Source organism: Giraffa tippelskirchi, chromosome 9 (genome assembly GCF_054371585.1).
Source record: "Giraffa tippelskirchi isolate mGirTip1 chromosome 9, T2T-mGirTip1v1.2.pri, whole genome shotgun sequence".
NCBI lineage: Eukaryota > Metazoa > Chordata > Mammalia > Artiodactyla > Giraffidae > Giraffa > Giraffa tippelskirchi.
Window position 1 is genome coordinate 163,016,675 of NC_137283.1, and position 22,397 is coordinate 163,039,071.

Genomic DNA, 22,397 nt, shown 5'->3' on the forward strand with positions numbered 1-22,397 from the left:
ATATCTGTAGAATGCTCTAAGATTGCAAATCCCTTTCAAACTCATGATTTCACTTTCAAATGATAAAATTTAAATAAATCTTTGATATATAGCTGAAATGAAGTGTTTGCTGAAACATTAATGACATTTTTATTTGACTAAAGAAGACCAGTCCAGACCTCACTCCCCAGCAGTCCTGCCCCTCTCTCCCCCCATGATGAATCACTATCGTGGCAGCAACAGGCAGAGGCTGATGCATTCCGGGGCTTTGGGAGGAAAAAGGTCAATGATGCAACTAATTGCATCAAGCATTCAAAACAACGATGCCTTGAAAAAAATACAACATTTATTTTGATGTTTCATTGCCAACTGCATCAAACCATAGACTGGGAAACGTGAGAGCACTGTAACTAAGAACAAAGATTTTGGAGTCAAACAACTCTGGTGTTTAATACCCTCCTGCCCCTTACAAGCTGGGTGATAATGAACAAGTAACTTCACCTCTTTGGTGTGCATTGCTCTTATTTATAAATGGAACATGAATAATATACCCGTCTCTCTGGATTCCACAAAAATCAAATGTATTGATAAGTGCAAAATTCTAGTTTATTGGATGATGAGGGCTTCCCTGGTGGCTCAGACAGTAAAGAATCTGCCTGCAATGTGGGACAGACCTGAGTTTGACTCCTGGGTTGGAAAGATCTCCTGGAGGAGGGCATGGCACCCCACTCCAGTATTCTTGCCTGGAGAATCCCATGGACAGAGGAGCCTGGCGGGCTACAGTCCAGGGGGTTGCAAAGAGTCGGATACAACTGAGAGACTAACCCTGGCACAGAAATGATGGAACAGTGACCATGTGGCGGGGATGATGATAAAATCCAGCGGTATGATGTCCGCAGGCAGACTTCAGGGAGAGAAGGAGAAACAAGCAAACACACCTGTAAGCCCAGAAGCGAATGGGACGGCCAGAGACCATGCCTATCTATTCATGATACATCTGTAGAAAAGGATGGATTTCAGCTAACCTCTGTAATAAATTAACACATTGTAGTTTGTAAGTAGGGACAGTGCGGAGTGTAAGTACAACAATTTTGCTATAGGTGCAACAGACAACAGTAAATTCTACCTACTGCAGATGGACTGTATCACAGGAATGCTACTGCTAAAAAAACTCCTGAAAACATCACAGGACCCGAAAATGTTGGGATAAAGATGATGTTTTAAAAACCTAAACATATTTCAAAAGCACTAGGCAATTTAAGATGAATGGAATAGTGAGACAGTTTTCTTAGTAACGAGAATAATCTTTCCTAATGGTCTGGTTTCTAAAATGTCGGCTTTTGGGTAACTACCACGAGGTATTCACAGAAGGCAAAAGACAGAAAAAGGGCAGCTTCAGTATCCAGAACAATCATTAACATCTTCTTATGAAGTACATTTTTAACATTAAAGTGAACGTTATTATGAATATTAAATAAAGGAATATTAAATGAACATTAAAATGGATTTAGTATTCTAACACTAAAAATACACAGGTACGTTTTAGATAAGAAAACAGGGCTTATTCAGTCACTGTCCACACAGACTAGTGTCCGTACCTGGAGTCATCCCACTTGACTCCATGACTGAGCCACCTACGTGCTTTGTCCTGAGGACACACGTCTACTCGCTTCCCCCTAAATAAAAGTTGGCGGTTTCCAGCCTCCAAACTGTGCCCACACTGCTCCGCCCTCTCTGACTCTGAGTCCAGCCTTCACGTTACCCACACTGCTATGTCCGCAGACGTGGCAGAGGCCTGCAGGGGCAGAGATGGACAGGGCTTTCCCTTCAGAGGAGAGGAGCGCTGAACTCACAGTCAGAAGATTCCAGGACCATGCGAGACGTCTGTGGGCGTCTGAGGGGCTCAGGGCCGAGGAAAGGGGCACACACCTGCGCCCCAGCTGTGTGGGGACGTCGTACAATTTCGCTGGAGGAGGAAATGCCTGAGCTGAGCCTTGAAGACAAGGAGACGCTGCCACAGAAACAACGTGGGACCTGGACGGGGCAGAGAGTCAGGAAGAGTCTGGGGCCACAGAAGCACCGCAGATACCACGGCTCTGGAACAGGCAGGGGCCGTTCACCAAGGACTGCGTATCAGTTAAGAAAGGAACTTTATTCTTGATGTCCTGGCGTCCGCTGGTCACTTTTGAAACAGGAGAGTAACACATTCGGACATACACGTGGAAGGCAGACCTGAGAACCACAAGCCTGGGGAAATGGCGGTCACCAGGGGAAAAAGGCGGTCAGACAGACAGCGTCTAACGAAGGCGGAATCTGGGACATCCCCCGGGAAGGCCCCTGCCGGACACGCAGGAGGCTGCGGTGCCCAGAGGGGCCTGTCCGGCGTCCACCGCGGACGCCAGCGGGCACTTCTGTCCAGCCCGCCACACCTGCACGCGCCCGGGCTCCCGTCACAGGAGCGCAGCCCCGGGGCCCGCTGAGACAGCGCGGCTCAGCACCGGCTGAGAGTGGGAGCCTGTCTTCTCTCCTGGTGCGCTGAGACTTCCTCCTTCATTCCCGACGTGATCTCCTCCCGCCGCCCAGCGGGTAGGGAACTTCCCTGCATCCTCCTCATGGGACGAACGTGTGGGCCAGGGTGAAGGACAGACACCCGCCGGCCTCCCGTACCAGGACAGACACCCACCCCCGCACCGTGACGAATACCTGCCTGGGAATAGCACTATGCGCCTGTGTTGGACTGAGCTCAGCTGTCAAGGCCATTTGCTCAGTCTCTCTGTGCATCTGTGCTGCTGTGGTCACACGGGGTCCTCTTCCCCATGCCCCTCCACCCCCGTTGTCCAGATTATCCACTAAGGAACTGCGGCAACCCACTAAAAGTCAGCCACGGGGTGAACAAGACTGATACACACACACACACACACACACACACACACACACTTGGCTTGGAGAAGGCCTGTGGGCAGCTCCCCCATCCATCAGAGTGAACGCTTTCTCTCCGGCCACGTGGCCGAAGGGTGCGCCATCCCAGGACCGCAGTGGTCTGCGCGGTGATGGGGAATAAGCCTGCGCAGTGCTCGAGGCGGCCGTGGGGAGAGCTGCTCCTTACAGGGGTCGCTGGCGGACAGAGCTCCCAGCACTGTCCGTGTCTCCTAACGAAGCACCCTCTGGTAGTTCAGTGACCAGATGGCGGCATTTTCACCGTTACCCAAGATGTCACCTTAACTGTTTAGCCTGGAAGGTGTCCTGACCACACTCACACTCGGCGGGACTTGGTGACTAGAGGCGGGGAGGGTGACCCTGGCAGGGTCACTGCGTTGGCTGCGATGGGTGAGCAAGGCGCCACCGCAGGAGCTGCAGAATCAAGCACACGGAGCCGGCCGCATGGACGCCGGGTTGAGTGCCTGGAGGCAGAACCTTGGTGCATCCGGGGTGGATAGGCGGGGGCGACAGGCACAGCCTGGAAGGGTGGTGAGGTCACAGGCGGCCTGCCGGGTGGGCAGAGGGCGGGGAACCTGCTTCCCTCGCCTGCTGCTGGGGCAGGGCTGGGGCTCCTCTCACGGTACCCCAGGCCTAAATCCTGGGCCAGGAGGCACGCCTGCTGTTGGCAGGAATTCTCAGAGGCAGTTGGATGGATCTGAGAAGGAAAACTCAGGAGCACGTAAAATCTGCAGGGTAGACATCTCCAGAACATGAAGGAAAGCCCTCCTAAATACTCCTGCCCATGGGGGTGGGGCCATGAGTCTACCCACCCAGTTCCCCCCATCACAGCTGCACAGGAGGTGCTGCTTGTCAGTCCAGGATACACCTGAGCCTGTGACCCAGGCCTCTACTGAGGACCACACCTTCTCTAAAGACACAAGAGCAAACGCACAAACGTACCTCACCAGTGACCGGAATCCCTTCTCTAATACTTGGAATCTAACTGTCCCCCAGCAACTCTGTGGATGTCAACAGCTTGACTGAACTTAATTCACTGCCTTGAGTTTCAGTGACCATGTTCTGACCATTCTGGGAACACTGCATTATGTAATATGCAGTCCCCACATCACTGAGGATTCGCTGAAAATGAGACACACTGTTCACACCACCTTCATCATCAGAGGCAAAAAACAGAGGAAGTCTTCCTCGCCTGGGTCAGACCCTCCCCACCCCGCCCTGCTTGTATCACTGCTGTTATCACCCAATTCAGGTTTCATTCCAGCCGGCAGCAATGGACTTTGCAACCCTGGCCTTTTTAAAAGCTAATTCTATTATGTTTAGAAAAGGTTTTCTGAAGAAACTTTATGAAGGCTATCAAAATTCATTGGTAGATTAAATAGCAAAGATGTCATCACAGCCGAATGCATGCATTCACTTAGGACACAGGAAGCACATTGGATTGAGGGAGGCCTAAATATCTCTAAGCGAAAGCATGCTGACGTTATTTCTGGCATTTGCCTTTCTTCCTGTACAAGCAAATAGTCTCACAGGATGAGTAAGGGCAAAGTAGGTATAAACTGTCATAAAGTTTTATAATGTCTGTTTACAGAAAGCCCATTTTAGTATGTGTGTGTTTTAATATATATGTGTGTATGTATAACACATTTATTATACACACACACATATAGGTACACACATATCTATATTATATGCACATATGCAAACACATACACACCCACACATATCCATACACATCTTTCATCTTGCTTAAATTTCCAGGTATATATGGATCTATCTACCTATCCACCCAAACCATCCATCCATCCATATATACATCACTTAACAAAATGAAGGACAGGGACCGTCAGGAAGAGTGACTCCCTGTTGCTTTCGGGGACAGAACCGGCCTGGGGACAGGTGGGACGTTTGGCCACCTGCCAGACGCGGCTCCAGGTTGGGCAGACCTTTCCCCCTCCCCGGCAGGCAGTCAGAAGAGCACCTGCCCTCCAGCAAGCTCACATTCACCTTCGCGGCCCTGAGGAAAAGGGGCGCGGACAGGTACATTCTGCTGGGCTCGGAAAGGTCCGGTGTGCGGTACTACCAGGCCCAGGGACAGTGAGGAGCCATCTGGAGAAGCTGGAGGGAGGAAACCAGCCCTGGGTGGGTGGGGGGCCTGGGCTACACCAGGAAGGAAGGCTGCCCTGAGCGGTAAACAGCCTCTGCTTCGCAGGTGACCACAGCGGTCGCTGCTGAGGTCCTGCCGGGGGTTGCCTCACATTCTTGCAAATTCAGCATCCTTCCGGTAATTAGACGGTAATCAGATCCATAATGAGGGGACCTAATGAGATGTCTCTTCCTCCTTCGAGGTGCTAACACAGAGAGGAAGAAACGGGGTCCACTATTCTGAAGTCAAACACAGAGCATATTTTAAAAACTGTGATGGAAATCAAACCTATGAGGTAATAGCTACTTTAAGATGAGTTTGAGGAAAAGCTTTAAGTGAAGAAGCAGATGCATCTCACTGTGACGTGAGAACTGTCAGCGTCCAGAGCAGTCACTAAGAACATCTTAAAAGCAATAGAATTAAAAACACACAAAAGGAAAAAAAAGAACTTCAAAGCACTTAAAATCTTACTTGCCTAACTTTAGAGATTCATTGGTCAACACATTCTGGTTCTAGAATATGACAATCCACATATATTAAATGAACCATGTGAAATAGTTCATTTGCCTCAGGGTATAAGGTACTTAAAAATCGAATGTGGTTACAAAATATATATATATAAATCTTCAAAAAAGAGCCTTTCTTCAAAAAAAAACAAAAAACACAATTATCTGAGGATGACTCTAAGGAACGGTTCTATGGTAAAATGTAGCCGCTGTTTTTAAAGACTGCCCCAACCACCTAGGCCAGGAGGCTCCCTCGGAAGATGATGGGGCCCGGCCCCAACTGCTAGGCCAGGAGGCTCCCTCAGAAGATGACGGGGCCCAGCCCCAACCACCAAGGCCAGGAGTCTCTCTCGGAAGATGACGAGGCCCGGCCCCGACCACCTAGGCCAGGAGGCTCCCTCGGAGGATGATGGGGCCTGGCCCCAACTGCTAGGCCAGGAGGCTCCCTCGGAAGATGACAGGGCCCAGCCCCAACCGCTAGGCCAGAAGGTTCCCTCGGAGGATGACGGGGCCCGGCCCCGACCACCGAGGCCAGGAGGCTCCCTCGGAAGATGACGGGGCCCGGCCCTGACCACCTAGGCCAGGAGGCTCCCTCGGAGGATGACGGGGCCCGGCCCTAACCACCTAGGCCAGGAGGTTCCCTCAGAAGATGATGGGGCCCGGCCCCAACCACCTAGGCCAGGAGGCTCCCTTGGAAGATGATGGGCCCTGGCGGCTCACCTGCAGGATGGACACGGTCTGGGAGAAGTGGTGTTGCTCCATGGTGGACGTGGAGTACAGTGCGGCCAGGGGGTGGTCGAACTTCTGCAGGTAGCTGTTGCTGAAGCCGCGGTGGTCCAGGTCATGGCACAGACACGCGATGAGCAGTCCTTTGCGCTGGAGAAATAACACAGCACACAGGTGTTCAAAACAGAGAAACGGGACTCACACTGACTTCTGTCACTGACGCAGCCAGCATCCTCACAAACATCGGAAATGCCAGATAGTCTAGCCTCCTTTTTAACCACTTTGCTTTCTGCAGATGACTCTGACAGCCAAATTACTATTGAGGTTTCCTGCTCAGCTCTGGGAAAAAGTGTTTAAGTGGGGGCAAATTAAAGCAAGGGTTCCAGAGAAGGACAGATAAAGCGAATCTGCAAAAGGAGAGGGCACTTTCCGTTCTTCATTCAAAAATCTATTCGACACTAAATTCTAGTGATGGTATGGTTATCGTGAATGCAGACTGTAACAAGGAAACCATAAAGCATGAGGCAGGCAGCTCCCTTTCTCTGCAGGGTCACGTGTCCCGAAGCAGGAGGAGAGAAGGGGGTTGAGTTGGGGCTTTCACAGTGGCCGCTGGGGCCTGTGGAGAGAGGACAGCGTGGCCACCGGGAAGGTCTGCCTGGGAGCAGCATGTATGGGGCGAAGGCGCTCCGGCCCCTGAGCTCGGGGCTGGGTGGCCAAGGAAGGGCTGAACAGCAAGGCACGAATGGACAGGGGTCCCCGCATCCTCTCTGAGCATGTCACCAACTCCAAGTTTGCAGAGGCTGCACATCAGCGGAGCATCACAGTGTCCCTGTCCTCTTGTGCACGAGAAGGTCAGATGAGTGTTCATGTTTTAATTGCATTTAATGTTCTGGGCTCTCAGGGGGACAGGATAAGTCTCCATTATCTAGGGCATGAGGGCAAAGGGAATAATTCACCTCATTTACATCCTTTCAGAAGTCTGGCTTTAGGGAAGAGAGACTACAAAAACCAGTGCTTCGTTGAGGGACATTTTCATGACACTGGAATTTCCGTTTCTATATTTCTTATACAAAACAATAGGAAAAAATGCTTGGATATTGCGATTTAAAACTGTGCTTCTCATGAATTTACTGAACCAAAGCTGGTCCTGGAATAACATGGCACCTAATTACATTGTGAATGGACTGCAGACACAGCGTGTTCAAGTCCACGCAGGCTACCTGCCAACGGGGGAAGCAAGGGGAGCGCGCGCACCTCCAGGTCGGTGAAGAGCCCGCCGCTGCTCTGCAGGATGGCGTACATGCAGTGCGCTACGGTCACCGCGTGCTTCCAGTTGTGGTAGGGGACCCGGCGGTAGTTCTTCTTCACGGACATGATGAAGCGACACAGCTTCTCCAGCTCGAAGCTGTGTGCAAGAGACACCGTCATGACACAAACTGGTAAAGAAACAGCGCGTTCCCGAGGCAGCTCTGGGCTAGACACACAGGCCTGTGCCAGGCACGCCTGCACCAGGGAGACTTCCGAGGTGACTGAGTGAGCCTCGTTCACCGGCTCCCTGACGTTCCTGCAGCCAGGCAAGGAAGGAGGACTCTTTACCGGCTTCCTCTCTGACACTGTAACAGGCCCGCCAGCGGGCAGACCCCAGAATCTGCTTGCCTTCCCTACTATCAACTCCCATCACCGCTTCCTGAACGGTCACGCATCTCCTGCATCCCACAGGGTCAGCAGACAGCAACATACCATCACCCTTCTCAAGGGTGTTTTGACATAGTTTTTTTCCAATAAAGCGCATTCACATTCACAAACTGCAAACATGCACACCATAAGAATTTTCTAGATGAGTGGCTATCATTTGAAAACGAATCCAAATTACTATGGTACACTCAAATTATTAACTGGCAGTGGCAAATGACCACATTCAAATACTTAACACAGTACATGAAAGACTATGACACACGCTCTTATTCTACAGCGTAGAAATAGATTTTGTATTTATCATGTACTTAGACTTCCTTAGAGCCCCACCAACTCTCTCAATGGATATGAGGCAGCTTAAGACAAAAGCTTATCAATATGAAACAGGGCTCCTGAAATACCAGAGATGAGAGTTCAGAAAACCTTTAAAAATAGCACATAACCTTTATGTTTCTCTACTGAAAATTTCCAAATAGTCCCTGAAGTGTAAGATATGTCATTATGAGAGTTTCAACTGGTCAAACTCTCAACTGCTATCCAAGAAATAAGTTAGGTATCTTGTGCTCATTCTTTTAAAACAACAATTTATAGAAGTCGCTGATGGAAATAAGAGAAAACAGAATTCAATGGGAAAGGAGTGACAATTTAGCTCTAGAGAAGCCAAGAGCCTCTATAAGCCACTTAATGACTAGTGAAAAAAAGAAAAAGGAAATTATTTCTTGCATTTTCACTATGTGTTTGCTGCTAAGTCGCTTCAGTCGTGTCCGACTCTGTGCGACCCCATAGATGGCAGCCCACCAGGCTCCGCCGTCCCTGGGATTCTCCAGGCAAGAATACTGGAGTGGGTTGCCATTTCCTTCTCCAGCGCATGAAAGGGAAAAGTGAAAGTAAAGTCGCTCAGTCGTGTCCGACTCTTAGCGACCCCATGGACTGTGGCCTACCAGGCTCCTCCGTCCATGGGATTTTCCAGGCAAGAGTACTGGAGTGGGGTGCCGTTGCCTTCTCCAGCGCATGAAAGGGAAAAGTGAAAGTAAAGTCGCTCAGTCGTAACTAAGCACAGCACAGGCTACAACACCTGTAACAGCACAAGAGATTATTTCTGTCAAGACCCACGCTTCAGAAAGATCCTTATCAGAAAAATGTTTATGAATTCGCACCTAGAGTATAAACTCCAAAATTTAGCATTAAAAGTAAACTAATACTCATTATTAAGTAGGCCACGGCTGAATCCTGGAATGTATAAATGTACAGTATTCTCAAGCTGTATTTTGTTAAACAGGGACAGGAAAGATGTGCCCATGATGTGGATGGACCCCAGGGAAGGTAAGCTTTCTGTGCTACATCCCCTTTGCTATCATTGATTATTTATATATATGTTCTTAGATTTTACTTACACCTTCCTTATCTGCTGTTTCGCAGACAGAAATCCATGAATGAAAATAGATTCCAAAAGCCTTTTAAAATAACTTGTAGATTATTTATTAGCTCTCGAACTCTGCCTGATTAAGCCATTTATACGTTGTGAAACAGAAAAAAATAACCCACCTAAAGGTTATAATTACTTTGAAAACAAATTTCTTGATTCTTATCAAATGGACTGTTCACTTTTTGCCTTCTGATTTAGAAAGGAAGATAGTCTTTTCCAATTCTCTGAAATCATAATTGTATGTTTCCTTATCTTGACTGAGAAAGCCTCTCACTCACTTCTTTCAGCATATGATCCCAATATGGGGTTATCAAAGGTTAAGTTTATAATTGTTTGGTACACTGCAACTAATTGCTCCAGTGGAATTTCCCTCTTTCTATCAGATTTCCTCAATATTCATATTTAGTCAAAAGGAACTCAATTCTCATTGTACTCCAGGTATAAGTGGTGGCAGCCTCTGGCCTGGCTCCAGGAACACTCAGGGCAGATGTGCAGAAGCACAGCAATGGTGCTCTTGCTTCTTTCGGCCTTTAGGTGAATTTTAGACCTGGTATTGAGTTTAAATTTCTGAGTAAAGTAGGAAAGCCTTATAAAGTTGAAAAGTTTTCATTTCCAAAATACTCAGGAACAGTGTAGCTCTTTATTAGGGCCCAGAAGGGAGACTAAGGGCGGAGGGGGAAAGCAGGAGATGAATGGACTTTGGTAAGCTGTGGACTTCAATGCAGGCTGAGAATAGAGACCGTTCTGAGGGATGTACAGGGGCAGCTTATGGGTAGGGTGAAAGCTTTCACCAGATTCCAGAGTTCTCTCCATATTCCATCAATAATTTTAAACAGTACAGTGGAGATGACCAGATTGTCAGCAAAGGAAAAAGGCAAAGCAGAAAGCAATGTGGTTTACATTGGCTGACAGAGAATGAATCCTACTGAACATAATGTGAACACATCTTTGTTATCTCCCCATGTTTTTCAAGCTTTTCAGCAAAAATAAACAAGAGGAAATTACATTAATAACAAGGACTTTCCAATATCCTCAGAGCAGTAGCTTTTACTTTATTTTTTGGCCTCCCTGTGCGTTAGTTCCCAGACTAGGGATCGAACCCGTGCCCCCTGCAACGGAAACTCGGAGTTTTAACCACTGGACCACAAGATAAGTCTGAGAGCAGCAGCTCTTAACTCATGCCACAGAGAATCACAGCCACCAACAACATCTGTATTTGCTAGATTCTTCCTCTCTAGCTCCAGGACTGGACACAAAAGGAAAGCAATAGAAGAACTGAGAAGTAGAGAAGGCTTAGATATGGCCACAAGACATAGCTGCTGATCCTTTGCTCTGGGGGTGGTTGTGAATCCGTCCATAGCCCTTGGCATAGTCAGGAAGAAGATCAACAATGCAGATGTGACTGAATCCCAGTTTGCTGGGACTCGATCTCTGAAACTGCAACCCCCTCACTTCCCAAACTCTCTGGGACACCTGTTCTACTTTTAAATGCACAAAACTCTTAAGGGGGGGGTGTAGTTTTCTGGCGACTCTCAGAGCGGAGGAACAGGAATAGAGGAGGGAAGGAGTGATTTCCTGCTTCTTCTCCCTCCATCCTACAGAGGAGCCCCGCCGGGACTGCCCATCTCTAGAGGGGCCAACAGCTGTCGCGGGTCCGGAGCCCACTGCAGCGCATGGTAGTGTGTACAAGAGGATCCCTGCTCTCTCTGCTAGGTAACGCTCCCCTGCGCCCACGCGTCACTTAACCGCCCGACCTTAGCCGAAGACTTCCCAGAACGGAAACCCCTCTGTTTGCCACCGGGGTGCGAGGGTCATGCGTGCGGCCATCTTGTCTACGCCCCCTTTCGCCTAGATACGCCCCTCACGCCGCAACACGTCATTTCGCTTATCTCACGTCACGGCCCCGCGCGCTCCGCCCACGTCCCGACGAAGCCTGAAGTCCTCCCCTGGCACTCCCCACCCCCGGCCACACTCCCCGGGTCGGAGCCCGAAACTCTTCTCCGCCCAGCCCTCCACCTGCTCTTCGCCCTGACTATACCTCTGCTGCCATCGCTCCGGGCTTCCAGCCGCGGTATGTGTTTAAGCTATACTAAAAACAAACAAACAAATAAAAGGTCATGCAGTTCCTCTAGGACACGCCACAAAAGAAGGGAGATGTGGAAGGAAAGGGCTATATAACTTCACTCCGAACAAAGGACGCCACTCTGAGTTAGGAGCCCTGGTTCCTTCACTCTTGCTTTAACTGGCGTATTAAAGTTAAAGGTGAAAGGCGATGCTGAATGTGTGTTTGTTCCAAGACACCCACAGAAACAATATATGATTATTTATCTCAGCTACACCTACATTCTCATCATCACCTGGTCAGACCTGGTCATAAACCAAGGGAATCTGAAAAGGCTGCACACTGTCTAATAATCTCAGCCTTTTTTAAAATTCAAGTGTTTAGAGAAAACAATTTCTGGTATGTTTTAATTATCAACCAAGAACGCGGCGAGGCATCAAGGTAGTCTCGCATACCAGGCTGTCCCACAGGATCGGTGGATCATGTACACGAAAATCCCAGGCCACATGTTTTCAAAGGGGCCGACGTCAAAGTGGAACCTGGAATAAACAGAAAGCACGGCTCATGAGGAAATGCAGCGAACTAGGGTAAAGATACAAATAAAGCAAGCAACTTCTATGTCTATGATACTCTAAAAGAATACTTGGCGTTCAGCCCCCTGCTTCTTCCCTTCTCAGTCACACCTCTGTCGTATTCAAATGTTTCCAGGAGGACATTCCACCCACCCCCTCAGGAACTTAGTCCAAGATTTAAGCCACTGCTTAAGTCTCTGTTACAAAGGAATATTGTGGTGATTATCAGAGCAATGAAAAAGGACAACATAATGACGATCTTAATACTACACACTCATCAATACTACACATACACTACATGTACACTACACAATTCATAGATAAGGAGGGATCTTATCTGAAATTCTTTTAGAGCTGAAAATCCGTCTATTTCCCATTTTAATACAGAGAAAACTTTTATAAATATTAACATTCAAAGCTATTACCTATTTTCAGATGCTAATGAAACTTCCCTGGTGGCTCAGACGGTAAAGCGTCTGTCTACAATGACTACAATGCGGGAGACTCGGGTTCAATCCCTGGGTCAGGAAGATCTCCTGGAGAAGGAAATGGCAACCCACTCCAGTATTCTTGCCTGGAAAATCCCATGGACGGTCGAACCTGGTAGGCTACAGTCCACGGGGTCGGAAAAGAGTCAGACAAGACTGAGTGACTTGACTATGCTAATTTAGTTATGGATATTTAACCCAAATAAGCAGAATGCTCAAGTATTAAACCATTTTCCTTTAGGTGCAACACTTCTGACACCAAATGTGTGAGTTTTCCACACCAAGCAGTTCTCCAGTTCTCTGCAGACACCCACTGATTTCCTAGGATTCAACCCAATTCTTACAGTACCTGGAGTTGAGGCAGACCTCAGTTCAGGAGCTAGAGCCCACAGACTGCCCCACTTCATACGCCAATCACAGGTCAAGGCCACCCGCCCTTCTAATCCCTCGGCTGGTCCCATAAGCCCCTCCTCGGGGGAGGTAATATGCTAGAACAGCTCCAGAACTCAGAGGAGCAGTTCAGCGAGACGTCTGGCTTATTATTGGGACACAACTCGAGAACGGCCAAGAGGAAGCGGTGCCCAGGGCAGGGGAGTGGGGCGGGCCGTGGAGCTCCGGCCTCTCTCTGGGGGCACCCCCTTTCCAGCCCCTGACGTGCTCCTCGGTCTGGAAACTCTCGGAACCCCTCAGTTAGGGTTTTCTGGAGCTTCCGGCACACGGGTACAGGTGATGAAATCCTTGCTCACTGGGAGCTCGCCCCCCAGTCTCTCTCCCGGGAAAGGAGTCCATGGGCGGGGCTGAGCGTCCAGCCCTCCAATCACAGGCAACGAGCCAGCCCTCATCCGCCCAGTCTTTCATTAGCAAAAACTCTGGAGTGGTTGAAAGAGGCTTAATATGAATAACAAAAGATACCTCTCTCACCCACATCACTCCGGAAATTTTAAGGGTCAAAGGAGCTCTGTGCCAGGAACTAGCTACAAAGACCACAGTTGTATGTTTCTTATTGTATCACAATATTTATGTATGTATACGTATGTTAGTTGTGCAGTCGTGTCCGGCTCTTTGCGACCCCATGGACTGTAGCCCACCAGGCTCCTCTGTCCTGCGTATCACAACATATAACATATATATATGTATATGCACACTATGTGACACACACCCTGTTAAAAGATAAACTGAGGCATATTATTTTAGCAAAAACCCGTTTAAACAGGGTAGCACCAACTTAAAGTGGTCAGGAGTGCTTTGCTGATAGAAGTCATAGAAACACGTCTATAGAGACCTTGCCAAGAAAAAAAATCATCTGATTGGCTACCGCTAAAGCCTAGCTGGCTGTTCAGAACTGGTGTTCTTAGCATCCCCATCTCATGACCCTGAGGCATTTACAGGCTTAGATTCCCATTTGTTTACTAGGCCTGCAGGGCATTAAACATACATTTAATTAATTTAACAACACGATTTTTCTTATTTAAACAACTGTCAGCTCTGGATCACTTTTGAAGATTTTTTTATGTTGTTATTAACGTACATTGTTAGCTTACACTTTTGATGGGCAGTCCTACCACCAGTAACAAATGTATTAGCACAGGATTAGAAGCGAAGTGTGGATGCTAAACCATGTATTACTAAAGTCTCAAATTTAACTGGCAAACTTAAAATTATATGGAAATGAAAACTTTCAGTTATCTGAGATTAAATGCCATTTTGAATAGTAAATATTTCATAAAGTATGTAAACAAGAAAAGCTAACATTTAGGTTGGCTCATTTCAAAATGGCGTTCAGACTAGTTTTTCTAAAGATAAAGATATCTGGCCTTTCCTTCCTTGGAAGGGGGAAATGGCAAGGCAAGAGATCGCAGGTGGAACGCAATATTTATGATTCTAATTCTGTAAGCCATTTCACTCTAAGTTCAATCGGATGAGAACTGTGGCTGAGGAAGCCGACGAGAGAGGATGCTCACAGCTCAATCTCTTTGCACAGACGGCCGGGCAGGTTGAAGTGCATGAGGCCTTGCCACTCCTCCGCGGTGCAGATGCTGTGGTAGGACAGCTTCTCCATGGTGACCCTGTAGATGCACTCTGAGTGCCGGATCCTGTGGTACATCTGGAAGGCGGAGCCAACACAGAAAACGTAAACTATAGCGTGCGTAGCTCGTCATTAAAGTGCAGAGGCTGCTATAAAAAAAAAAATCACAACTGCAACTGGATTCACTATTACTCGTCCTTAACTACTATTACTGCGTATTCCTATCCATTAACTACCATCACTATCAGCTCTGTTCCGTTCAGTCGATCAGTCGTATCTGACTCTTTGTGACCCCATGGACTGCAGCACGCCAGGCCTCCCTGTTCACCACCATCTCCCGGAGCCTACTCAAACTCATGTCCATCGAGCCGGTGATGCCATCCAACCATCTCTTCCTCTGTCCCCTTCTCCTCCTGCCCCCAGTCTTTCCCAATCTTTCCCACTGTCACTATATATTTCCATATACAAGGAAGAAACCCACATGTGTGACTCTGAAGATACAAATGGTTTTTAAAAAGTTATATCTCCATTTTAAAAGGCTTCTTAAATTTTGTAACAAGTATTTTTTTTTTTTTGTCAGATGGCCAGACATATCTAGGTGGAGAGATTACCTGGTACCTTATTCTTGGACTCCCAGCCTTGGTGGGAAATAAACGTCTGATGTTCATAAGCCACCTAGTCCATGGTATTTTGTTATAGCAGCACAATCAGACTAAGACTCAAACAACTAAATCTAAGACATCAGTTGACTTTTTTTCTGTGTCTCCTTTTAAAAATATTTGGCTTAACTCTTAGTGATCTCAAAGTCCTCTAGTCCAGGGAGTTTGAAAATTTGTTGATTGTAAAGCTCCTTATTGGTAAAATAAGTTTATAGATGCATGTGTAATAAATGTATTCCCCTTCAGAAATTACACACTGTGCTAATATATTGTTCGTATTATAAATTAAAATATAATAGAAATTTTAAAAGATAAAAAGTACATATTTTTAAAATATTTAATTTTATTTACTTAGCATGAATTTTGCTCACACTAAACAATTATATTTTGAAATGAAGCACTATATGTTATCAATTGTCAAGTTTTTTTCTTTATTACTTAGTGAGATGGTGGTGTTTAACACTTAGAAACAGTGGTACTAGTGGAGAAAAATATGCCAAAAAGTGCGTGAGTGCGTGCTGCGCTAAGTTGTTTGAGTGCGTCCAACTCTTTGTGACACTATGGACTGTAGTCCTCCAGGCTCCTCTGTCCATGCTATTCTCCAGGCAAGAACACTGAAGTGGGTTGCCATGCCCTGCTCTAGGGGATCGTCCCTACCCAGGAATTGAAACCATTTCCCTTCTATTTCCTGCATTGGCAGGCAGGCAGTTTCATTAACCAGTAGCATCACCTATTGGAGAAAAATATGCCAAAAAATTCAGTTCAGTCACTCAGTCCTGACCCACTCTTTGCAACCCCATGGCAGCATGCCAGGCTTCCCTGTCCATCATCAACTCCCAGAGCTTGTTCAAGCTCCTGTCCATCGAGTCGGTGATGCCAAAAAGTATGTGGGGTCAAATAGATAAAGGTAGTACTGCCTGTTCTTATACATCACACTCACAGTTTTGCTCTCTAATCACTACTATCTTTAACTGAAATTCAGATAAATTTCCATTTTCCCTGATGTAAATCAGTTATTTTCGCAAACTAATCAGCTGCATCTTTATATACTGTCAATCAGGTTCAAAACCAGTGACAATCAGTGAACTTCGTCATACGGCAGATTTTAATAAGTTAAAAGGTGTGTGATAAAATAGATTTTTTTAAAAATTCAACTTTTGAAGACAGAGAGGGAAAAGGAAATAAAAAACAGATGGAACAAACAAAACAAATATCAAGATTATGGATGTACACCTAAACATAAGACAGGCCTGGTCTAAAGAGCCTCATTAAAAGAAAAGGTTATCTGACTGAACAGAAAGCGAAACCCCAACTCACGCTGTCTACAAGAAAGAATCCTACTTTAAATATAACAAAGACTCAGATAGGGTCTTCCCTTGTGGCTCAGCTGGTAAAGAATCCACCTGCAATGCAGGGGACCTGGGTTGAATCCCTAGGCTGGGAAGATCCTCCAGAGAAGGAAAAGGCTACCCACTTCAGTATTCTGGCCTAGAGAATTCCATGGACTGTATAGTTCATCGGGTTGCAAGGAGTCGGACACAACTGAGCAAATTTCACACTTCACAGGGTAACAGTAAAAGGCGGGAAATTTATTAAACTCAGCAGTGGCCACAGGACTGGAAAAGGTCAGTTTTCATCCCAATTCCAAAAAGACAATGCCAAAGAATGTTCAAATTACCATATAATTGCACTAATTTCACATGCTACCAAGATTATGCTTAAAATCTTTCAAACTAGACTTCAGCAGTACATGAACTGAGAAATTCCAGGTGTTCAAGCTAGATTTATAAAATGCAGAAGAACAAGAGATCAAATTGCCAACATCTATTTGATCATAGAAAAAGCAAGAGAATGCCAGAAAAACATCTACTTCTGGTTCATTCAGTTCAGTTCAGTCGCTCAGTCATGTCCAACTCTTTGCGACCCCATGAACTGCCGCACACAAGGCCTCCCTATCCATCACCAACTCTCAGAGCTTACTCAAGCTCATGTCCATCGAGTCGGTGATGCCATCCAACCTTCTCATCCTCTGTCGTCCCATTCTCCTCCTGCCTTCAATCTTTCCCAGTTATCACGGTCTTTTCCAATGAGTTGGTTCTTCACATCAGGTGGCCAAAGTATTGGAGTTTCAGATTCAGCATCAGTCCTTCCAATGAATATTCAGAACTGGTTTCCTTTAGGATGGACTGGTTGGATCTCCTTGCAGTCCAAGGGACTCTCAAGAGTCTTCTCCAACACCACAGTTCAAAAGCATCAATTCTTCAGTGCTCAGCTTTCTTTATAGTCCAACTCTCACATCCATACATGACCACTGGAAAAACCATAGCTTTGACTAGACGGACCTTTGTTAGTAAAGTAATGTCTCTGCTTTTTAATATGCTGTCTAGGTTAGTCATAGCTTTTCTTCCAAGGAGTAAGCGTCTTTTAATTTCATGGCTGCCATCACCATCTGCAGTGATTTTGGAGCCCTGAAAAGTAAAATTTGCCACTGTTCCCCCCTCATCTATTTTCCATAAAGCAATGGGACCAGATGCCATGATCTTCTGAATTTTGAGCTTAAGCCAAACTTTTTCACTCTCCTCTTTCACTTTCATCAAGAGGCTCTTTAATTCTTTGCTTTCAGCCATAAGGGTGGTGTCATCTGCATATCTGAGGTTATTGATATTTCTCCCAGCAATCTTGATTCCAGCTGTGCTTCCTCCAGCCCAGTGTTTCTCATGATGTACTCTGCATAGCAGTTAAATAAGCAGGATGACAATATAAGCCTCAACGTACTCCTTTCCCTATTTGGAACTAGTCTGTTGTTCCATGTCCAGTTCTAACTGTTGCTTCCTGACCTGCATACAGATTTCTCAGGAGGCAGGTCAGGTGGTCTGTTATTCCCATCTCTTGAAGAATTTTCCACAGTTTATTGTGATCCACACACTCAAAGGCTTTGGTATAGTCAATAAAGCAGAAATAGATGTTTTTCTGGAACTCTCTTGCTTTTTTGATGATCCAACGGATGTTGGCCATTTGATCTCTTGTTCCTCTGCCTTTTCTAAATCCAGCTTGAACATCTGGAAGTTCACAGTTCATGTACTGTTGAAGCCTGGCTTGGAGAATTTTGAGCATTACTTTACTAGCATGTGAGATGAGTGCAATTGTGCGGTAGTTTGAGCATTCTCTGGCATTGCCTTTCTTTGGGATTGGAATGAAAACTGACCTTTTCCAGTCCCATGGCCACTGCTGAGTTTTCCAAATTTGCTGTCACATTGAGTGTAGCACTTTAACAGCATCATTTTTTACGATTTGAAATAGCTCAACTGGAATTCCATCACCTCCACTAGCTTTGTTCATAGTGATGTTTCCTAAGGCCCACTTGACTTCATATTCTGGTTCATTAACTACCCTAAATACTTTGACTGTGTAAATCAAAACAACTGGAAAATTCTTAAAGAGATGAGAATACCAGACCACCTTACCTGCCTCCTGAAAAATGTGTATGCAAGATAGGAAACTACAGTTAGAACTGGACATGGAACAATGTACTGGTTCCAAATTGGGAATGGAGTACATCAAGGCTGTATATTGCCACCTTGTTTATTTAACTTATATGCAGAGTACATCATGCAAAATGCTAGGCTGGATGAATCACAAGCTAGAATCGACTACAGAGAGAAATATCAACAACTTCATATATACAGATAGCACCACTTTAATGGCAGAAAGTGAAGAGGAAGTAAAGATCCTCTTGATGAAGGTGAAAAAGGAGAGTGAAAAAGCTGGATTAAAACTCAGCATTCAAAAAACAAAGATCATGGCATCTGGTCCCATCACTTCATGGCAAATAGATGGGGAAAAAGTGGAAACAGTGGCAGACGTTTTCTTGGGCTCCAAATGTCACTGTGGACAGTGACTGCAGCCATGAAATTAAAAGACGCTTGCTCCTTGGAAGAAAAGCCATGACAAACCGATATTAAAAGACGCTTGCTCCTTGGAAGAAAAGCCATGACAAACCTAGGTGGCTCATTAAAAAGCAGAGACGTCACTTTGCTGACAAAGGTCCATATGGTCAAAGCTACGGTTTTCCCAGTAGTCATGTATGGATGTGAGAGCTGGACCACAAAGATGGCTGAACACCAAAGAACTGATGCTTTCGAAATGTGGTGCTGGAGAAAACTTTTGAGAGTCCTTTGGACAGTAAGGATATCAAACCAGTCAATCCTAAAGTAAATCAACCCTGAATGTTCATTGAAAGGACTGAGGCTTAAGCTGAAGCCTCAATATTTTGGCCACCTGAGGCGAAGAGCTGATTCACTGGAAAAGACCCTGATGCTTGGAAAGATTGAGGGCAAGAGGAGAAGGGGGTAACAGAGGATGAGATGGTTGGATGGCATCACTGACTCAGTGGACATGAGTCTGGGCAAATTCTGGGAGATTGTGAAGGACAAGGAAGCCTGGCGTGCTGCAGTCCATGGGTCACAAAGAGTCGGACAGGACCTAGGGACTGAACAACAGCAACAACAAAAGGTTGGGAAAGGTACTTAACACCAGTCTCGAGAAAATGGGAACAGCTGTAAATTCCAAATACCTAATAAAGGAGATTTCAGAGTAAAGCTTATTACTGAGGAGATCATTTCAGTGATAAAGGGGCCAGGCCATCAGGAGAATGAATACATGGTCAGTTGGTTTTCAACAAAAGTGCAAGGCAAGACATCACAGAAAGAAGAGTCTACACATCTCAGGGAGCTGCTCAACTGGGCACTTGGATGCAAAACAAACAAGGAAATTTTGATCCTCATCTTATACCAAATGCAACAACTTACTCAAAATGAACCACAGACTTAAATGTAAAACCTGTAAAACCTCTAGAAGACAACACAGGAGAAAACTGTTGTCACCTTAGGTTAGACAAATATTTCTTTGATACAATGTAGACATCATGATCACAAAAAGAAAAAAATCATGCTAGAGTTCTTCAAAATTAAGAACTGTTCTTACCTGGAGGAATCAACCTGCCTGACTTCAGACTATACTCCAAAGCTACACTCATCAAAACATATGGTACTGGCACAAAGACAGAAATATAGATCAATGGAACAAAATAGAAAGCCCAGAGATAAATCCACACACCTACAGACACCTTATCTATGACAAAGGAGGCAAGAATATACAATGGAGAAAAGACAATCTCTTTAACAAGTGGTCCTGGGAAAACTGGTCAACCACTTGTAAAAGAATGAAACTAGAACACTTTCTAACACCATACACAAAAAAAACACTCAAAATGGATTAAAGATCTAAATGGAAGACGAGAAACTATAAAACTCCTAGAGGAAAACATAGGCAAAACACTCTCTGACTTAAATCACAGCAGGATCCTCTATGACCCACCTCCCAGAGTAATGGAAATAAAAGCAAAAATAAACAAATGGGACCTAATTAAATGTAAAAGCTTTTGCACAACAAAGGAAACTATAAGCAAGGTGAAAAGACAGCCTTCAGAATGGGAAAAAATAATAGCAAACGAAACAACTGACAAAGAATTAATCTCAAAAATATACAAGCAGCTCCTGCAGCTCAATTCCAGAAAAATAAATGACCCAATCAAAAAGTGGGCCAAAGGACTAAACAGACACTTCTCCAAAGTAGACATACAGATGGCTAACCAACACATGAAAAGATTCTCAACATCACTCATTATCAGAGAAATGCAAATCAAAACCACAATGAGGTACTATCTCACGCTGGTCAGAATGGCTGCTATCAAAAAGTCCACAAACAATAAATGCTGGAGAGGGTGTGGAGAAAAGGGAACCCTCTTATACAGTTGGTGGGAATGCAAACTAGTACAGCCACTATGGAGAACAGTGTGGAGATTCCTTAAACAACTGGAAATAGAACTGCCATATGACCCAGCAATCCCACTACTGGGCATACACACCGAGGAAACCAGAATTGAAAGAAACACGTGTACCCCATTGTTCATCGCAGCACTATTTATAATAGCCAGGACATGGAAGCAACCTAGATGTCCATCGGCAGACGAATGGATAAGAAAGTTGTGGTACATATACACAATGGAATATTACTCAGCTATTAAAAAGAATGCATTTGAGTCAGTTCTAATGAAGTGGATGAAACTGGAGCCTATCATACAGAGTGAACCAAGTCAGAAAGAAAAACACCAATACGGTATATTAAGGCAAATATTTGGAATTTACAAAGATGGTAACTATGACCCTGTATGCAAGACAGCAAAATAGATACAGATGTAAAGAAGAGACTTTTGGACTCTGTGGGAGAAGGCGAAGGTGGGATGATTTGAGAGAATAGCATTGAAGCATGTATATTATCATATGTGAAATAGATCGCCAGTCCAGGTTCGATGCATGAGACAGGGTGCTCAGGGCTGGTGCACTGGGATGACCCTGAGGGATGGGATGGGGAAGGAGGTGGGTTCAGGATGGGGAACACATGTACACCCAGGGCTGATTCATGTCAAGGTATGGCAAAAACCACCACAATATTGTAAAGTAATTAGCCTCCAATTAAAATAAATAAATTAATTCACAAAAGAAAAAAAAAAAAAAGAACTGTTCTTAAGAAGAAAATGTTAAGAGAATGACAAGCCAAACACTGGGAGCAAATATTTGCAAATAATAATCTGACAGATGACTTGTGTCAGAATATATAAAAGAACTATAAAACTCCGTAACAAAAACCAGAAATCACAAACAATAGGCAAATGACTTGAGCTGACACTTCACCAAAGACCCAGAGATGCAAATGTGAAGAGACTGGAACTCTCCCAGCGATACTGGGAATACTGGAAGTCGGTTGGCTTGGCAGTTTCTTAAACATCCCCCCGCCACAAAAGCCCACCACTCTAGACATTTACTAGGAGAAATGGAAGCACATGCCCACAAAAGACTTGGACAGCTTTATTAGTAACAGCCAAAAGCAAAATAACTCAAATTTCCATCAACATATGACCAAACAAACAGCTCATAATGTATCCATACAAGGGAATATTCAGTAATAAAGAATGAACTATTTACACTTGCAGTGTCATGGATGAATCTGAAAATAATTGTGCTAAGGGAAAGAAGCCAGACAGATTTTACGATTCCAATCATATAAAACAGTTCTAGAAAATGCACAGTAAGTTATAGAAAGTACAATAGTGGTTG

General features: G+C 45.4%; 1 protein-coding gene across 32 annotated transcripts in view; it reads right to left on the reverse strand.

The window, feature by feature from the left end:
• PDE10A (phosphodiesterase 10A) overlaps nucleotides 1–22,397 on the reverse strand; it is a 344,897-nt gene that overhangs the window by 14,180 nt on the left and 308,320 nt on the right. For all 32 annotated transcript variants that reach the window (XM_081529694.1, XM_081529715.1, XM_081529708.1 and 29 more), the window contains 4 exons: nucleotides 14,499–14,641; nucleotides 11,933–12,016; nucleotides 7,549–7,699; nucleotides 6,289–6,444 (listed from right to left, as the gene is read on the reverse strand). In XM_081529694.1, the coding sequence (XP_081385820.1) occupies nucleotides 6,289–6,444; nucleotides 7,549–7,699; nucleotides 11,933–12,016; nucleotides 14,499–14,641 (534 nt within the window). The remainder of the gene's footprint in view (nucleotides 1–6,288; nucleotides 6,445–7,548; nucleotides 7,700–11,932; nucleotides 12,017–14,498; nucleotides 14,642–22,397) is intronic.